The following is a 19,538-nucleotide window of genomic DNA, read 5'->3' on the forward strand; positions in this document are numbered from 1 at the left end:
ACGGAACGGAATGATGGACTAAACTACGGAACGGAATGCTTTCTCTAATTGAAGCTAGCAGCTTACCATTGCTGTACAAGTTATCGGTGGCACTTCCAGCAGGTAATAAAACGCGAGATCAAACGCACCCCAAGAAAGATAAAACGAATTTAAGGATCGATTGTGGGTTCTTGTTGGTTGTCATTAGTAACGAAGTACTAATTGTGGGAATAGCTGACTCAATGTGTTCATCTTCGGATGTATCAAGTAGGGAACTTATAGTCTCGCGTGCCAGACGGTTTGTGTGGGGGCGGCAAATAAACCGTCTGGTCACTGTTGCACACTTTCCGTGATCACCAGGAATGCAATTAAATTGCTGGAATCTAATCGAATTGCATCATTTTGGCGCGTTTGAAATGGCGTGTTTGTTGTGTGCTAAATCCCTACGAGCAGATCAGAGGCGACGGTTAGATCGACTTCAAGAAGTAGCTGAAACTTTATTAAAGCTTTGCCTCAACAGTTCAACCTTGCCCAAAATCTTTTCCAGCCCGGCCGGACTCTTTCCTTTATAAGCCTTGTGTTAGAAAAGTGGAGAACTTGAAAAGGCTAGAGGACGATTTATCAAAAACGAAATCAACCATTAAGTACCACTTGGATATGCTGAAAGAAAGACTTGGAATAAATTTAAAGTACTTACAAAGTTATTTGTTTTTAATTTGTATGCCATAGTATGCATGCCTTACCATATTAGCCAGATGCCCATCTCTGGGTGCACTGGTAGTTACAGTCTAGCTACAAATATGTAATGTTCTGTTTATAGCAATGAAGAAGCTGATATTGGTATGCACGGTTCCTTGAGCTTAACACCTCAAAGGAAACGATCAGCAACCACTGCAGGCTTGCAATGTGGACTAGAAACACCAAAGAGACGATGTCAATTGGACTCACCAATGCGACGTAAGATTGCTACAATTCAGCCCTCAGATACTTCTCCAGCTGTGGCGGTAAGTAATGATTTTGACTATTACACAGTCCTTGAATTGACTACATCAGGTATTGGTTAAAAGTGCAAAACACACTCGCTGTCATGTTATGACAAAGAAATCAGGATTCAAAAGGATTGCCAGAAGTCTAACCCAAAAAAAGCCAATCAGTGTTGCCAAACATTTATTAAAGCATGTCAGAATTCGACAGAGGGTGCTATACTTGCTGGTAAAACAAATACAGTGTGAAATGTCTATGTTGTGTGCTAAAAAGAGTAATTCAATGTTAAGAGAAACATCAATAGAAGAAATGGAAAAATTCAGCTGGAATAGTCTGGCAGAAGAGGTTAAGAGTGTTGCTCCAACCTTTTATACAATCTTGAAAGGATGTACAGAAGTGAAACGTAAGAAAAGAAATATACAGAGAAAAAGCAACTGTGTGTCTGATGTTGTTGTGTTTAGTGTTTGTACTGGTGTTCTATTACGACACCGGAACATTCACATGAATGCTCTTCAACGTATTATCTCCCTAGTGTTACACAGTGGTCACAGTGGAAAACAGGTATAAAACTGCGGTAATAGTATTGTAAATGTGTATTGTTGTATTAAATGTCAAGTATTTTGCTTTTCCCTTCACTAAGGTTTATGACAGGCTTCAAAAACTACTTCTGTGCTTATCGCGGTATCGTACTTTAATCTACCTTGATCACGTTGGTGAAACATTTGACAAGGAAGTCGTTGAATGGAAAGAGATTATTGTAAACTCTATGGTTGCTTCTGAGGTAACAATGTCACTATACACATTTGTTGTATCTGAAGATATTTTTAGAATGAACAACCTGCATTTGAGGCTCTTGATGCATTTAACAGTGCTCATTTAAAGGAAACTACTGATGAGACAATCCCAAACAACACACAATACATTGATGATGAATCCAGTCATGATGTAGAAACTGATGAAACAGACACATCTTATCAATCCACACCTCCATGCTCACCAACAAGGTTTACTGAAAGTACAATATGTAGTCCAGATGTATCAGTGTTAACTGAAACAAGTTGCTGCAGTAATGATGAAGATGGGTTGCCCAATGACGAGTCCACCTCCCAACAAAGTATCAGTGTGTTGTCACCTAAAAAGATCACATATAAACTGGTTGGAGACAACATTGATAAGAACATTACCCCAAGAGACATGCGATCGGATCATCAAACACGTTCATTTCATTTTTTTCACACATATGCTGTCAGAGATAGGATAGACCTTAGTGGATTTAGTGAGAGTTGTGAGAAGGCTGAAGTGTTTATCGCTGATAAACTATTACCATCACAAAATGACAAGAAAGAAATCATTGAAAACTATACATAGTTATTTATTCGTGTTTTGATGAAGCATATCCCGTATTTTAAGAAACTTGGAAAAGGAATAGCAAGACACATTACGCATGAATATTATGCTGAGATGTCTCAAAGATCGGAAGTGGTACGGATGTTTTGTTTGCATGCATTATATGCATAGCTTATAATTTATTGAATAGGTACCTCTTGGAATTGAACTAAAGTCAGAGCAACATTTGGATGAAATGGTTGACATCCTATCATCTTTGCATAAATATGTGCCAACCGTGACAACAACAGAAAAAGTTTTTGTTGAGGGAGAAGAGGATGAAATAGTTCATGATGAGTTCTCAAAAGTATTACTAGGTATGATATTGTAGAATCAATGATTAATATGACCTCCGTACAGTACACAAAAATAAACATTATAATTCTAATGATTATCATAAGTATGTTTGATATGGTATTTTAATTTTTGTCACCATTATCTAATGGCAGGTGGAGATTAAATGACTTGTGCAAGGGTGAAAGGGTGTCATAGAATTCGCAGTAATTCTGAGAGGGAAATTGATTGTCTTGGTGGTCTTGTTGGTGTTACTGAAGATTGGCATGCTAAAATGTCATTTTTGGGTGTAAGCGTATATGTGTGTTATAGTGTAGACCGATCTCACTGTTGTGTGCAGGTAATCTGGAAAAGATTGTACAAGTGTTCTTCAGGTGGCGATGGTGGTACATTGTATCAGTTAAGAAATTTAATACAACGGAGGAATGTTGTGAATGACCCCAGCAGAAATATGAATGCGTGTGAAGATTTTTTTACACTTATTGTTGAAGCACACATCCTTGCAGCTGCTATGTCAGCATTTGAAATGTCATCTGTAGATGACATACCAGTCAGTGTCCTATTCAGTAATGACTGTTGTTCCCTCAACAAAGATGACAGGTACACCATACTACAACTTGAAGTTACCAATGTAGTTGAAAAGTACGTACGTAATTAATCATGATAATGCAATAAAATTTTACCACAGGTATGTAGATCTAAACTATGGTGAAGATACAGAGAGACCAGAAGACAGGGACAAAATTTTCTCATATGCCTGCGAGGTGTTAACACTGGGTTTATTGTATCTAGAGTTTGTAGATGCCATTCGGGAGGCTGATGGCACACGTATCCTACGATGCTGGAAGTTTTTTTTACTTTACTTCAAAGTCAGTGGAAGGACTAATTATTCTATTGAGGCATTTGTATTGTTAGCCCAAGAGAAATACCTATTCTCTCCTCGCATGGCCATGCAACTAAAATGGAGTAGGACTGTAAATATGCATGGTCTGCCAGGAAGAAACGTCTCATGTGATCTCCACATGGAACATCTCAATAGAGAATGCAAGAACTGTTTGTCTGGGCTTAGCTCGAACATTGCTGATTCATCAGTTACACGCATTGGAAAGTGTATTGGGAAAACAGAAAAGGTTTTAAAGAATTTTGATAGAAGTAATAATGTACCACAAGAAAGTGGTTCTCACACAACAAAGTCATCTAAAGAAGACATGAAGAAATTGCTACTTCAGTTGACAGAAAAATCAAAGGTATTTATTATGAATGAAGGACGATCACACAAAAAGTTTTCAGACTTTAAATTGAACATGCTTCGTCAGTTAGACATTACAGCATTAAAACAGTGGATGTCAAAACAAATGCAAAAGTTGAACACATACACCTGATGGATACCGATACTGTGTATTACATTAAAAAGTGGTACAATCACTACAGTTACAAATTAACTCACACACATCACAACACTTGCACAAAGTTACTTTATTGTCAGATTCTAGACCTACTTCATCAAAATGTTGCATCAATAGATTTCTCCTACATTCAGTTTTGTTAGCAGTGTACGACTTCATTGATTCTTCAATGTGTTGAACCCCAGAAATATTGTACAGCGTGGCAGTAGCTGGTAGGCCATCTCTACCACCCCGACCTGTTTCCTGTAAATACATTTCAATGTCTGACGGGGAGCCCCAGTGAATAATATGCCTCACATTTGGACAATCAATACCCATACCGAATGCCACTGTTGCAATCACTATATGCAACTTTGACTGAGGGTTACAGAATCCTTGTATGATCTTTTCTTTCACTGTGGGGTGTGTACATGATGTAAACATATCTCAAGCACTAGTTTTACTCTCATAATAATTGTATCAAGGAATGAAACACTGTATCACTTATAAACATATTGCATATGTTACTGGAAATAACTACCTCTTGTGAAATTCTAGATCAGCTCCTGGCAGGGGTGGGAGAGGACGTTTGAGGTGCCTCAAAAATTTAGCTACTAGCTATTCTACAACTGCAGTAGCATTTCTGACTGAATTTTGAAAAAAAAAAACACCCTTATGGTCGTGCCTGAAACAATTACAACTAGAAGACACTATTAATAGCAGAAAACACTTGTCAAATATTTCTAATTTTTTTCTTGCAGTAATTCAAGGTATCTATGGTTTATTCTACCCTTAAATGGGTAGGAATTTAATGCTGTGTTTCAGAACTAAATATATATTGTTTCAAATGTGCCCATTAGGGTGATTTTCCAAAATTCGGTCATGATTTATTGGCATGCATATTGAAAGAGCAAGTGGAAGCCAGGGATAATATCTTCAACTATATTTAGGAATATTAAAAGGCTTGATTAAATTGAAGCTGCTAAAAGATCAAAATACTCTAATAGAACAGCCAATAACTACAGAATTACCGGTATTTTAAATGATTTCATTAATACCATAAGAAAAAATAGACTTGACCTGTGTACTGCTTTCTCAGAAGACTAATTTCCTGTGGGGGAGTTGCCCCAGTGTATGAACCAATTATCTTAGTCTTTTATAAGTTTGTTACATCACCCTTGTTAGCACTGCCTGAATTGTTAGTACTTCCTGAATTGTTAGCACCCCTCTGAATTGTTAGCACCCCCTGAATTGTTAGCACTGCCTGAATTGTTAGTACTTCCTGAATTGTTAGCACCCCTCTGAATTGTTAGCACCCCCTGAATTGTTAGCACTGCCTGAATTGTTAGTACTTCCTGAATTGTTAGCACCCCTCTGAATTGTTAGCACCCCCTGAATTGTTAGCACTGCCTGAATTGTTAGTACTTCCTGAATTGTTAGCACCCCTCTGAATTGTTAGCACCCCCTGAATTGTTAGCACTGCCTGAATTGTTAGTACTTCCTGAATTGTTAGCACCCCTCTGAATTGTTAGCACTGCCTGAATTGTTAGCACCCCTCTGAATTGTTAGCACTGCCTGAATTGTTAGCACTGCCTGAATATTTTTAAAATGATTATTCTTACAGTGCACTTGACTGTTTCAATGACATATTTGACTGAGTGTTTCTATACATTTAGAATTAGTTTGTTTAATTAGGAAGTTCAATTTTTGTGCTTTTAGTTGTTTTCACAAATGTGACTCTATTTTGGAAAACCATACATTTGGGCACATTGGCCAATTTTCTTTTTATAGCTACAATGAAGCTGTGAAACTACTACATGGTCTGATATAATTGAGTGTATCTCCTAGAACAAAGAAGCTATGGGCATGAAATTTTGTAGCAAGAAGGCTTAATAGTTGCTTTATCAGAATATGCTAAAAAATTTATTACTTTAAAAAATTTGCTGAAAATTTCAATTGAGCATTCCACAAATTTTTCATGTGCCCAAATGTATGGTTTTCCAAAATATGTTCACAAATACACATACCGCATATAGCAACATAGTCAAAGAATTGTTGGAAAACAATGTGTTTATTGCAGTTGGCTAAATATTTTGGAATGGCACATACGAACATAGGTAAGGTTTGTTTATAGTCTTAGTAATTATATTGGATGTGTAGTGTGTGCGTTTAGTGTGTGTGTGTTTGTGTGTGTGTGTGGTGATAGAATGCTACATATGATACCCAAATGGCTACATATCACCTCTAATGATTGTTCACTTTCAGCATGTTATAACTAGATATATTGTCAAATTTGGATGTCAGATACATCCCATAAGTTTCAAAACATGATAAAGCCCTCCTGCATAGAAATAAAACTAGTTGCTCTTCATAGGTTAGTTTCATCTTCTACAATAAGAAGCCACTGAAAAGTTCAGTGGAAGTGTATAATTCCTAGAAACTCAACATTTACGTAATAACTAAATCATTTATACAAAATGGATTCTGCATTGGCTATGACAACACAACAATGTACAACAACATTTATACTCATCAACACCTCAGTTCTGATAAGTTTGTTGTTACCCCCTCTATGATAAAAGATTTGATGTTGCATAAACATAGTTACTAGCTACATCACAAAAGTACACTTCTTATTTTAACTACTATAGTACAGTTGTCAAGGAGTTGGTAGTAACTATACATGTTGTCCAGTCACCACCTGGTCAATATAGAATTTTCCAGTGCATTCAGCAAAGTCTCAATGTCAAAATATTCACTCCTTGCTATAGATTAACCTTCTTGTGGGCAGGTTATAGTGGAGCAAAACTTTTGCTTTGGCAGCACATGGCTGTATGCTAGTATTATATCTAGTTTTTGCTGCAAAGTGTACTAATCTAAGAGTATAATTAACTCTGGTAGTGATTGGCTGTGTGTGTCCATATGCCATATATACGTACATCAACAGAGAGTTTTAATGTCAAAATCTTGTGTTTATATTGTATACTTCAGTCATCATGGGAATTCTCAGTGGGATAACACTATTAACTAAGTAAGTGATAATCATTACATGTATAATGTATCCAATCAAATGTCAAAAAACACACCCTCAAGGTGGGGTGTGTGGCATAATGACTTTTGGAGGCACAACTTGTTCTTGGGGGAGGTCACTCTACCACTGGACAAAGTTGACTGGTCCAACCCTTCTGATAAGTTGTATGAATCTCATCGTATTATAGATATGTGAAGATTTATCTACTACCTGACCGGAGTAAGTCAACTAAGAAGAAGACTTCAGTTAAGAAAGGAGTTGACCCATCTTCAATGAAACTATTAAGGCAGTAACAATCATTACATGTGGTGATGTTTACCAGTAGATATTATTTTCAGTACGCATAAATGTTTTGATATTGACACTCCACTAACATAACGTTTAAAATTTTAGTGCTGCTGCACATTAGTTTGACAACTATGCATGACACAGATAGCTACCATATTAGTTAGCGTGACCATTAGCTATTCAGTCAAATTCAGGATTAGCGTTAGCTGTGTCAGCCATCAAAGGTGACTGTGTGGGTACTTGAAATATTATGTGGATTTGATAACAGTTGGAATTCTCTTAGCCTTGACCAAGGCCACAGCTGGGTTGCTGGTAGACTGCTGTCTCAGTTAACACCAGGTTCCTATTAATACAGGTTTTTGCAGAGCTGGTCACATAATGGAGAATTCTTTATTAGAAGTACTGAAAGTGCTCTCAATACAACAAAACATTATGATGCAATACTGAGAAAACCTTCATGTCATGTCACTGGATACCATCAACACTTAGAGTTTGCAAACATACACAAGTTTTCTGGCTGCTCTGCTTGTACCATATAGTTCACTACCTGCTACATATGTCATCTTTAAGAGAGAAGCTGTGAAAATTTAATTACGTTAAACTTGGGGCATTACTAATTCAAGAACACAGATAACTTGTGTGTGCACATTATAGTAAATGTGTTTCTGGTAATACAAACTCTACACTGTCTAGCTACCTCACTACACTGTTACCATGGGACACCTCTCTGTAGTCTGATTTCAGGGATCTAAATGTTGTGTACATAGGACAGTATCCTGAATCAAGGTGTCCACATTTAACAGTGGCATTTTTTCCAATGTACCAAATAATTATACAACATATAATATTATACTGGTCTGTCTGTACGTACTTTTATTTGGCTTAAAAACATTAAGTAATCAATTATATACAATGCACGCATTATGTACAGTCATACAGCATTATTAGTTATATACAAAATCAATACACACAGAAGTTATGTCATCATGTATATCATGGAGTAGTTCTGCACCAGGGAGGTGCAGGCACAACGTGGTGACAAGACTGTACTGGACACATTTTCATCTCCTTATCAAACATCGTAGAGGATGCCATGCATCAATCCACTGGTTGGGATCAGCCATCATCATCTCCCATTGGCTAACTTCACTCCCAGCACTATCCATCCACTTGTTCTTATTACCAGGTTGTGGCTTGGGTCCAAGTCTAAGACCACCTACAAATTCATTAGTGTTACGATGTGGTTCCCATATTGTGATCTCCAGTACTCTATCATATGATAACTCCACATTTGTCACTTTGTCAAACTGGTACATTGTATTGTAGGTTGGGTTACTGCCACCTTGAACAACCACTGACTTGAACTTCTCCTGTTTTCCTCGAGGAAGCAGTGTGCTACGAAAACACATGCATATATAAATCAGAGTACTTGTATCCCATCACCCGCCATCTTGTATCCCATCACCCACCATCTTGTATCCCATCACCCACCATCTTGTACACCATTATAACACTTTGACCTACTGTACCAGCTAATTATTATTGTGATAAATGTAAAATCAAGATACTCTAATAGAGCAGTCAACTACCCTAATAAAAACACTCAGTTACTATATATAGTATATTATGTAATCATTTATGAAGTCATAGTGTTGGGAGGGATTTTCATACACCTAAAATGAGTTGTTTTAACACTTGATTTTTATGGAAAAGTTGCAGTTACAATCTTATTGAGTGTAGCTACTTGACTAAGCAGCCAGACAGTATAATTTGTCATGCAGAGACTTCTATACCACAAATAGTACGCAAATTAAATAATAATGAACACGTAGTACTGTTGATGAGCTCGGGACAGCCTCAACACAGTGATTTAACAGGGCTACAAAATTAAGAGTTGTGTATATAGTTCATAATTATTATGTACTAACTACAACTAACCATTGTAGGTATGTCCCTTGATCACAACATGTCCGTAACCCTCTAGCTTGTTGGATCCAGATATTAAGACTACCTCTTCCTTTCTCCTTTCCTGATTTGCTTGTGTCAGGTACAAACTGTATCATCACTCTCATGTCTCCGAGGTGCACCGGTTTATCTGTACCAGCCTGTAAGAACAGTTAATAGCATTACAACTGTAAAATGACAAAATTAACATCTTATAGATTCAAACACATATCATGCAATCAGGATCACACTGTTGAAATGCTGTCATTAGGAATCACCCATTTAGAAAGTGTTTCTTAACCAAACTATGGTAAAGAACACATCACATCACTACACACACTTTAACATATTCACTAAGAAGAGTACACATACCTTCATTCCCAATCTTAAATCAGAGGCTGAGCCACGATTAATCTTGGTGTTCATCATAGTTAATGATCTCAACTCATCATCATTCATTTCAAGGAGATGTTTCTTTTTGCTTTGTCGAGGGAGTGTAGCAGAACTTCTAGGTTGGTCAACTGACTTTGCTATCCCATTATCACCACTATTGGGGTGTAGCAGTATTGGTTTGGGTTGACTGGAGATATTGGTTTGTTGTAAAGTATCACTAGGTCTGGTATGATCACTACTAGCCTTCACCTTGTCCTTGTTGGTCCCAATTGTGATGTCCTGGAAGAGTTAGCAATAGTATGTGTGTCATATTAAGGATAGGGCTCTGTAATATACCTTATTTAGTCATACCAAGGTATTAACAAAAATTATATTGATGCCAAAACGATACTGAATTGAAATGTCTGAACACATATAGTAGTGGTTAAAATACAAGGAATTAGATGTGGCATCAAAAATAACAACATAACAACACACATCACTAGTATATGTGACCAGATCTGCAAAAACCCGACATGATGACGCAAGCTTAAATTTTCAGTATAGGCTATCGATTGCAATGCATAAAATATTTGCGTAAATGAACAAAAATTGTAAACTTTTTAAATGCTTTGCTTATTATGAAGAAAGGGTGCAATGATAAAAACATTGGTACCATCTTATTCACTTACTCAAGAGGAGTTCGAAACTCTTCGTTTCATAGCAGTAGCCTAAAGGATAATTATGTGAGTTATGGGCATTTGTTTATGTCATGTCGAAGCAGTTGTATGCGATCGATTTTTCTTCACTGATTTCGTCTCTGTAATTAATGAACAAAGATGGTAGGAGAAAAAACTCACCATGTAATGGACTCCCCTATTCATGGCGAACATGATGGTGCAAGATGCAACTCTGTACTACATTGCGTTTGTAAGTTACAGTTGTTTTTGTAAGCACCTGTAATTTATTTTCCCAATACTTGCTGTACAAATCGATCTTTCTGTTGCTGCTACTTTGTAGGGCTGTAACTCCAAAAGTTGTTGACATACAAGGCTGAAACTTGGCCAGAGCATGCACTCGGCTAAGTGGATTATAAATATTCAATAATAAAGAATTTGAAAAATGCACCATTATGTCGGGTTTTCGCAGATCCGGTCACATATTGGTTACTATAAGGTGGTGATAGCATTAGTTTCATAAAAGATAGTGACAAGACGTGGTTTGTTGTTTCATATTTAGCAGGCAGTAAAGATGAGCAATGGATTATCTATCCTACTAGTGATGGAATAGAAGGTAGTCAACATCTTGACATTAAAATTGTAGTTCAATAAATCCAATGAGTGCCTGTTACATTTCCACTTCTACAATTATAGGATATTGTGACATCAGCTAATGTGCTACATTAGAATTAGTTGACTGGGTACATGTGGAAGTACATACATGCTGACGTCACTATATAAGTGTTACTGGAGCAATACTATAGCACACACAAAATGAATAGACACAACAGATTACATAACATTCACACCTGACAGCTGCTGCTTTTCAGTAGTGACGAATGTTGTGTGTTCATCATGTTTGGTTGAATGTTGGTTGTCATGAAGTTAAGCATAGCTGATTCTGGTAATGAGTATCTCTTGAGTGATGAATCCTCATTAGTTCCTATGAAACAACCAGGTAGTTACCTAACACATATTAAGGAAATGGAACTATTAACACAACTGAGATTATTCTATTAAACAATTTTGTTGGTGTAACATAGCAATGAACAAGTATGATTTCTCATTTCTTCCTAGATCACACGTAACAGGATCAAAATGATGATGAACTAATAGTTTATCTAATCCAAAACAGCCAAGCTGTAAAAAAAAGTGTGCGGCCCTCAAAAAGGCTATGGTGAAAAAAGATGTGAAATCCAAGGTGGCGGCCAAGAAATGACTGTGATGGTAGGTTAATGGTAATAACGACAATTCAGGTGAATTTTTGTGCCGCTTGGTCTTGGCACAAAATTCACCTGAATTGTCATTATTAAAATTTTTACCATTAACCTACCATCACAGTCATTTCTTGGCCGCCACCTTGGATTTCACATCTTTTTTCACCATAGCCTTTTGGAGGGCTGCACACTTTTTTACAGCTTAGCTGTTTTGGATTAGATTTCACTTCTTTTTGTATTTGTATACCCCAAAGCCGGCCTATGGCCGGCTTTGGGACTTTTTTAACCTATCTTTTTTTCTTTACCACAGGAAGAAGAAAAGATGAAGTAGATCTACTTTAAATATTTTATCAGTAAATGTACAAATTATATATATAATACATAATTATATTTATTACAGAAATCTCCATGGTGGTTTCTTTTTAACTGAACACTCTACAAGGTGACTTCTTCTAGATGCTCTCTCTACAGGGTGAATTGTTTGTAGCTGAACGATCTACAAGGTAACTTCTTCTAGCTAATCTCTCTATAGGGTGATTTGTTTATAGCTGAATTCTGTACAGAATGGTTTCTTTGTAGCTGAACTTTCTACAAGGTAACTTCTTCTAACTGATCTCTCTACAGGGAGATTTGTTTGTGGCTGAATTTTCTACAGGGTGATGTCTTTGCAGCTGAACTCTCTACATGGTGATTTCTTTGTAGCTGAACTCTTTACACGGTAATTTCTTCTAGCTGATCTCTCTACATGGGAGATTTGTTTGTAGCTGAACTCTCTACAAGGTAATTTCTTCTAGCTGATGTCTCTACAAGGTCACTAGTTTGTAGCTGAACTGTCTACATGGTGGTTTCTTTGTAACTGAACTTTCTACAAGGTGACTTCTTCTAGCTGATCTTTCTACAGGGTGATTTGTTTGTAGCTGAATTCTGTACAGGTGAGTTGTTTGCAGCTGAGCTCTTTACAAAATGGTTTCTTTGTAGCTGAACTTTCTACAAGGTGACTTCTTCTAGCTGATCTCTCTACAGGGAGATTTGTTTGTAGCTGAACTCTCTACAGGGAGATTTGTTTGTAGCTGAACTCTCTACAAGGTAACTTCTTCTAGCTGATCTCTCTACAGGGAGATTTGTTTGTAGCTGAACTCTCTACAGGTGATTTGTTTGAAGCTGAACTCTCTAAATGATGGTTTCTTTGTAGCTGCACTCTCTACAAGGTAACTTCTTCTAGCTGATCTCTCTACAGGGTGATTTGTTTGTAGCTGAACTATCTACAAGATAACTTCTTCTAGCTGATCTCTCTACAGGGAGATTTGTTTGTAGCTGAACTCTCTACAGGCGATTTGTTTGAAGCTGAACTCTCTAAATGATGGTTTCTTTGTAGCTGAACTCTCTACAAGGTAACTTCTTCTAGCTGATCACTCTACAGGGTGATTTGTTTGTAGCTGAATTCTGTATAGGTGATTTGTTTGCAGCTGAGCTCTTTACAGAATGGTTTCTTTGTAGCTGAACTCTCTACAAGGTAATTTCTTCTAACTGATCTTTCTACAGGGAGATTTGTTTGTAGCTGAACTCTCTACATGATGGTTTCTTTGTAGCTGAACTCTCTGCAAGGTAACTTCTTCTATTTATCTCTCTACAGGGTGATTTGTTTGTAGCTGAACTCTCTACATGGTGGTTTCTTTGTAACTGAACTCTACAAGGTGATTTCTTCTAGCTGAACTATCTCTTTCCATATAGTTGCATGAACTCCCTACAAGGTAACTTCTTCTAGCTGATCTCTCTACAGGGTGAATTGTTTGTAGCTGATCTCTATACAGGTTACTTGTTTCTAGCTGATCTCTTGAATTCTCTTCAGAGTGACTGCTCTATTAGGATGACTGCTCTATTAGAGTATCTCGATCTCGCACTTGCTGCACCAAGTTGGATTTCGTGTTATAACTCCGTGGCTTTAAGTTTGATTCTTCTACACCATCGATGAGCCTTTCTAAGATGATTACTCCATCTGTACAACGATTTTCAAAGCATTAGCCAAAGCGGTTCATCTGGTAGGTGTGGCAAGCAGTCGTTTTTTATTAGCTAATCTCAATTGCATAATTGTTACACACTGTTGGTTTTTTCGTTGTATCTTCCTGGTTTTAAGCTCGATTTCTTTCAAACCACAAAAGGTTTGAGGTTCAATAGTTAACCTATTCATCCACCGATTTTCAGCATCTTCCCATACGCGGTTTATCCTGTAGGCATGACAACATATTAGTGTTATTTTTCGTGAATAATCACTCATAACTCTTTGCCTGTTTATCATATTCCAGCCAAAGTTGGTACCGAGATGTGCCTTTATACCCCCCATCTGTTTGCCAAATTTCAAGGCAATCGGATATAGCGTTCACGTTTTATAGCAGTTTTTGTAAGTGTGCAAAAAGAGGAAGAAAAAAGAAAAAAAAACTAAGAAACTAAGCCAATTTTTGAAGTCGCATATCTCGGGAACGTCTGAAGCAATTGCACTCCAATTTGGAATGTGGAGTGCTGAAGTTGGAGGGAGTGTCCATAGCAAAAATCATCTTGTTTCATCAAAGCAGCACAGAGCTACGGAGGTGTGAAAATTACGTTTTTGTTCTTCCTGTCAATATACTCACGGGTGTTGCACACTGGCTTCTTGGGCCGCACAACACACTACCGTGTGTCTTGACGTACACGCAGTTTTGAGTGGCCATGTCTTGCTAATTGCAAATAGTCCTTCACAAAGTTATCTTGGTTTGCTTTTTACTATAGCATTGATATTACTAGGTAAAATTCTAATAGCACCCAGTTCTAGTGAGTGTTCTCACACCACAGCAGTACACAGTCTGTGTGTCCAAAAGTAAATTACATGGTTGCCTGGGCACTGCATGACAATTTTTGTGTCACCATTATATTAACAAGAGTTCATAATATAATTATTATGAACTCTTGTTATTAAGAAGCACTAAAAGGTGCAAGGTTTTTTGTTGTTAATGAACTGGTATAGACTGGCTCAGCAAAAACCAGAAGTTTCAGCCAAAAACATGGAAAATAAATTACAGGTGCTTCTTTAACTGAAACAAGCTACAAAGATGGAACCTGGCACAATCTGATCACCACAAAGTGACAAACCCACATCAATGCTTTCTCCGTAGGGGGGTGGCTTTTTGATGTATGTATGCCCTTGAACATGACTGGACAGAGTGGCTTTATCCCAACACACATACACAAACATGTTATACCTTGGTCACCACTTAACATGGTAACTGGCTTGTTCAGATCTTCAATACTGGTGCTACTTAATGTCTCCTCATTAATGCATAACATTCTGTCAACAAAAGAATGACATATAATACACCTGGATTAAATAACTATAGTGACAATAATTTGTAACATGAAACCCAATTCAGCCATTCATCATAAAATGTGACTGGATCTGTGAAAACTGATCTCATCGCCCAAGACAGGAAGTTTGGTTTTTTCACACAAACACAAAGCTTTATGAATGCACTATCAAATTTTACTGTCACAGTCGACCAAAGTAAAGTGGTCTGCTTTTGCTAGCTGCTTTTATCAAGCACAGTGGCAAGCCGTATGAGTGGTCTGGGGTCTTGACTGAGCCCTGGCCAAGACTGCATGTGGCTGTACAGCTCCGTGGTATTGGATAATGACCTGTGCTGTACATTTCCTTTCATTATAGCCAGTTTTAAGCCCTGAATGACCCATTACTTGGCCTAATTCATCCCAACATTTTCCTCTTCAATTTTTAAAACAGCATCTAGCCCACCTTCCAGGCCCCCGCCTCCCACCCCTTTTGGAGCTTGCCTGATACAGCCAACCTTGGTTAAATAACTATCTAAAATGGTGGGAAACTTAGCCATTGACTATTTCTTCAGTGGATGATCTGGGAAGTAATAAATTGTTGTAAAACGTGTGAAAATTTGGTATGTGTAGCTATCACCATTGGCAAGCTACAACACGCTGAGTATTTAAAACCGGCATTTCTCGATACTTTTAAATGGGCGATAAGACCAGTTTTCCCAGAGACAGTCACAAATGATTCTTCATGACACTGATAATTAATGTTAAATCTATAATGAAATGTTTGTGCTACTTTGTTGAATAAAAGCGTGATTGATATCATAAAATGTAGAGAACAATAATTATGCTGTTATACTGATTTATCTACTAAATCTATGGTACAGAGTCAAAGCTCCCTATCACCTGGTAGTGGAGCTGAATAACATCAGCCTATCATACAGTTATCCCTGGAGATGACAGCTATAAGCATGGGGAATTCATTAAAAGGTTCACTATGCCACTAGTTTTATTGTGCAGCCAAGTACATACAATATACACTGGAAGAGAGTGATATAACATGTCAAATTCTAAAGGTGCTATTCTTTTCAACAATAATAATTATTATCATCAATAGAATGCTAGTAACAATAGCAGAGTCATCCATCTCTCAATAAAGCATATGGGTTGGTGCCACCCCATCAGCACCATCTAAGCAAATGATCGTGTTGGTCACTGAAGGGCAAACCTGCACAATTAGTATATCTTGAAACAAATTTAGTGACAGTTGAACAGTTTTCTATATTGTATGAATATAGGCACATTCTCAATGAGATGACACAATTTGTAACATTGTTAAATAATGCAACATCTGATCTAGGACCCTGTTCATTAAGTGAATTCCACCCATCCTATATCTATAATTATGAGTAACATCCTAATGATGTTTCTTGATGTTGTGATTATGAAATTTGATGTCACAATTGACAAAATGGCTGTGTTAGTATGGGGGCTTCTAGCACACAGTATTCTAAATGAATGTTGTCTGTAGTGTTTTACACATGGAACCACAAGATGATAAAGGTAAGAAGTAGTACACGTACCGTGACAGTACAAAACGTACTCCATCCAATAAGGAAAGCAAACCAAAAATTTTAAATTCAAACACAAACAGGCTTATTTGTATTGCATTATATATGCCTCACCTTCTGGCGCCCTTTTTCAAATTTATAAATGTTATCATAGGGGAACACTATCTCGCCCTATACCTCCCTGTACAAAGTCCCCACACTACGGCGGCCACTTTGTTTTGTGACATCATAGATATACACAAAACATAACTGAAACGCCATTGCGGATATCACTCATATAATCTATCAAACTATATAATTAATAACGTCTAAATAAGTACTAAACTTCTGAGAGGCCTACAATGAGAGCCAACAGTGACTGTTCTTAGACATGGGACCAACAGCAGAGAGGAATATAGTCCAGATGGATTTTTAAAATTTATTTCATAGAACAATAATTCAACTTTTATCAAACTTATAAATTGAGATGATTCAATTAAGGCCTCCAACGATAAACATCGCAACCCTTGTCCATCTCACTGATCTGTTAGAAAGTGTCCCGGTCCACATTACAATGAGCCATAACACTGAGCTGTACAAATATGTAATCATACTAAAAAAAGAAGAAATTTGTTGAAGCAAACATTTTTGAAAGAGACTAGGTGAATTTGTTAGTAGGTAACACGGATTTGTATTATACAAACGATTTGACAGATTTTAGTTTAGCGAAACATCAATCACTTGCCAAACCACCCATCCTTCCTCTCACCAAACTTTCTCCTATATGGTATAACTATCTCCTCAAACAGTAGTGAATTTTAATGGATAAAGCAATAAGCAATGGATAAGCAATGGATAAGCAATGGATAAGCAATAACATCAAATAGTTACAGCAAGGACAAGAATCAAACCAAGGTCTCATGGATATCACATTAAAATATTAACTACTGTTGACAGCTATCCACTACCTTTAGTTGCCAACACATTGAGAAGAAAACACAACTGAGCCTGATATTATCAATGTATACACCACCCATTCAGTTAATTAGTAAGTGATTGCATAATGGCAACACAATATTTAACAATTATCCAATACTATACTGAAACCAAAATTGTAATATCACATAATACATTATTACTAGTCACAACTCTGAGTCATGAGGGAATCTGTATGTGATTTGAAACTGATTTGAAACTTTACACTGTGATTGCTGTAGTGTGATTAGTGAGGTTGTTACTGGGTTCTGAAGGACAATAAGTCCTGATTTTAACACTTTTAGCTATCACTGCGAACTTGTGTTGGTTAACAATAAGATTGCAAGATCAGTTTTAGCTAGCTATGTGCATAAGTAAAAGTTGCTAGTTGATTTGTGATTGCTATGAGCTGAAAGGCATACATGATTGCTAGAGGTGTCGTACCCCTCAGATGGTCCGACCTGCCTGAGATGGCTATAGAGCTACTCCCATGCTCGCCCTCCAGTGCCCAACTGAACCAATAAGGAAGTACCATCTGTTATTATTACATCACCCGCTACAATACACAACATGTACCATTGAGACACTCACACTCTCATATCACAAAGAGTACATCTCCACGAATTACTGTGCAAGTCGTAGCAACGATGTTGTTTGCACGCTCGTTTAGTACAAATCGGACACGACGCTCCCCTGTTTATGATCAGACCAAACCGGACCCCACAACAACTGCAACACGAGGCCGTGTAACTATTACTCTTTTGCTCCAGTCTATCTACTTCATTTCGTAGCCGCCTGGAAAGAAAGTGAGCGATATTAAATGATAAAGGACACAAATAAAGTCTCTTCTAACTTGAGGCGATTTTCTTCGTCTCGTTGTAGTTGTAGCTCTTCTTCAAACACACTACTCAACGCATCCTCTTCTTCCTCGGTGAGGACGATAGCATGTGACTGCATCTGGTCACCACACATCACCAAACGCTAGTTAAAACTGTAGTTAAACCCGCCCCTTTAACTCCTCCAGACCTCTTAACAATGCTCGTTCGGATCAGGGAAGAGTTTTAATATCATCATTCTGTGATGTCATTCCATAATGTCCAGCTGCGCTAGTCACGTGATCATAAACAATAGTGATTCCCAGTTGACTTGCAGAATAATTTCTCTTCTAGACCAGTCACTGCAGTAGTCTCGCCCCCAGACCACAAGGGGGCAGTGAGACTATCACTGCACTAATACAGAAACAATAAGAGTTTACTTTAAAATAGTAGCCGACGAGGGTCCGGCAACGGGAAGCATAAAGCAACATCCTACTACGTATTACAGTTGTAAATCATTACCTGAACAATATTTAGCTACCCACTGACATCAAATCATCTTTTATTCTCCAACCATGATATATGTGCGGCAAAGCTTCCATTAAGTGCTGTGTAGTAATGCAGGCGTTGATTAGATGGTGCTGCTACACAGGTAATTTTGTATTAGTATTTTACCCTTTCAGGGGATTGTTAATTGAAATTAAATGAGAACCAGTGCCTGCTAGTCCCCACATAGGTCAGACTGACCATGTGCCAAACACATGTTCATGTATATATATGAAATATGGGAAGTGGTTGTGTAGGGGTATAATGCAGTTAAGGGTGTGTATATGTACCATAACAAGAAGTGTATGAATATCATTGTAACGCACAAAATGATTTTATAAACTGAACAGCTCAGAGTATGTCACTTTTTCTTCTCTCTTTCTTTTGAGTTTTGAATTCTCGCTCTCCTCAATTATTAAGCTGTCTTTCCAGTATCTGAATATGTGACTGGATTTGCGAAAGGGGGCACATCCAATTCTATACATTTGGAAGATCATAACTTAGTTGCAAGGCACATAAAAACCTCAATTTCTCTCCATCAAATTAACCTATCTTGGTACACACTACAGCCCAAATTTGAAGCTAATAGCTTATTGTAATCTGAAGTTATGAATTGTCAAAGTTGGTATATTGGATGTGTGTGGAAGACCCCTTTTTGCAAATCCAGTCACATAAATTATAATCATTATCAAAAAGAGATTTAGTCAAGCTACAGTAATTTCAATCATTATTTTGAATTACAAC

The 19,538-nt window shown here is 37.4% G+C and overlaps 2 protein-coding genes and 1 long non-coding RNA gene across 3 annotated transcripts; 1 reads left to right on the plus strand and 2 right to left on the minus strand.

The window, feature by feature from the left end:
* Window positions 1–196: 196 nt before the first annotated feature.
* Window positions 197–7,433, plus strand: LOC136259477 (uncharacterized). The gene is made up of 14 exons (XM_066052965.1): window positions 197–668; window positions 800–983; window positions 1,033–1,524; window positions 1,604–1,744; window positions 1,792–2,330; window positions 2,444–2,453; window positions 2,501–2,666; window positions 2,710–2,749; window positions 2,824–2,932; window positions 2,984–3,285; window positions 3,332–3,890; window positions 6,109–6,145; window positions 7,020–7,059; window positions 7,122–7,433. The coding sequence occupies exons 1-14, from the start codon at window positions 637–639 to the stop codon at window positions 7,252–7,254; spliced, it is 2,784 nt and encodes a 927-aa protein (XP_065909037.1). The 5' UTR covers window positions 197–636; the 3' UTR covers window positions 7,255–7,433.
* LOC136259010 (uncharacterized) lies at window positions 4,017–4,468 on the minus strand. The gene is made up of 2 exons (XR_010703153.1): window positions 4,347–4,468; window positions 4,017–4,292 (listed from the first exon to the last, which is right to left on the minus strand). It is a non-coding gene; the product is annotated as an uncharacterized lncRNA (long non-coding RNA).
* Window positions 7,434–8,238: 805 nt separating the features above from the next.
* Window positions 8,239–18,531, minus strand: LOC136258998 (uncharacterized). Its single transcript, XM_066052402.1, has 7 exons — window positions 18,287–18,531; window positions 18,025–18,228; window positions 14,833–14,918; window positions 11,192–11,325; window positions 9,664–9,963; window positions 9,286–9,452; window positions 8,239–8,742 (listed from the first exon to the last, which is right to left on the minus strand). The coding sequence occupies exons 1-7, from the start codon at window positions 18,403–18,405 to the stop codon at window positions 8,409–8,411; spliced, it is 1,344 nt and encodes a 447-aa protein (XP_065908474.1). The 5' UTR covers window positions 18,406–18,531; the 3' UTR covers window positions 8,239–8,408.
* Between the last annotated feature and the right edge of the window lie 1,007 nt (window positions 18,532–19,538).

This window comes from Dysidea avara, chromosome 6, assembly GCF_963678975.1.
Source record: "Dysidea avara chromosome 6, odDysAvar1.4, whole genome shotgun sequence".
Taxonomy (NCBI): domain Eukaryota; kingdom Metazoa; phylum Porifera; class Demospongiae; order Dictyoceratida; family Dysideidae; genus Dysidea; species Dysidea avara.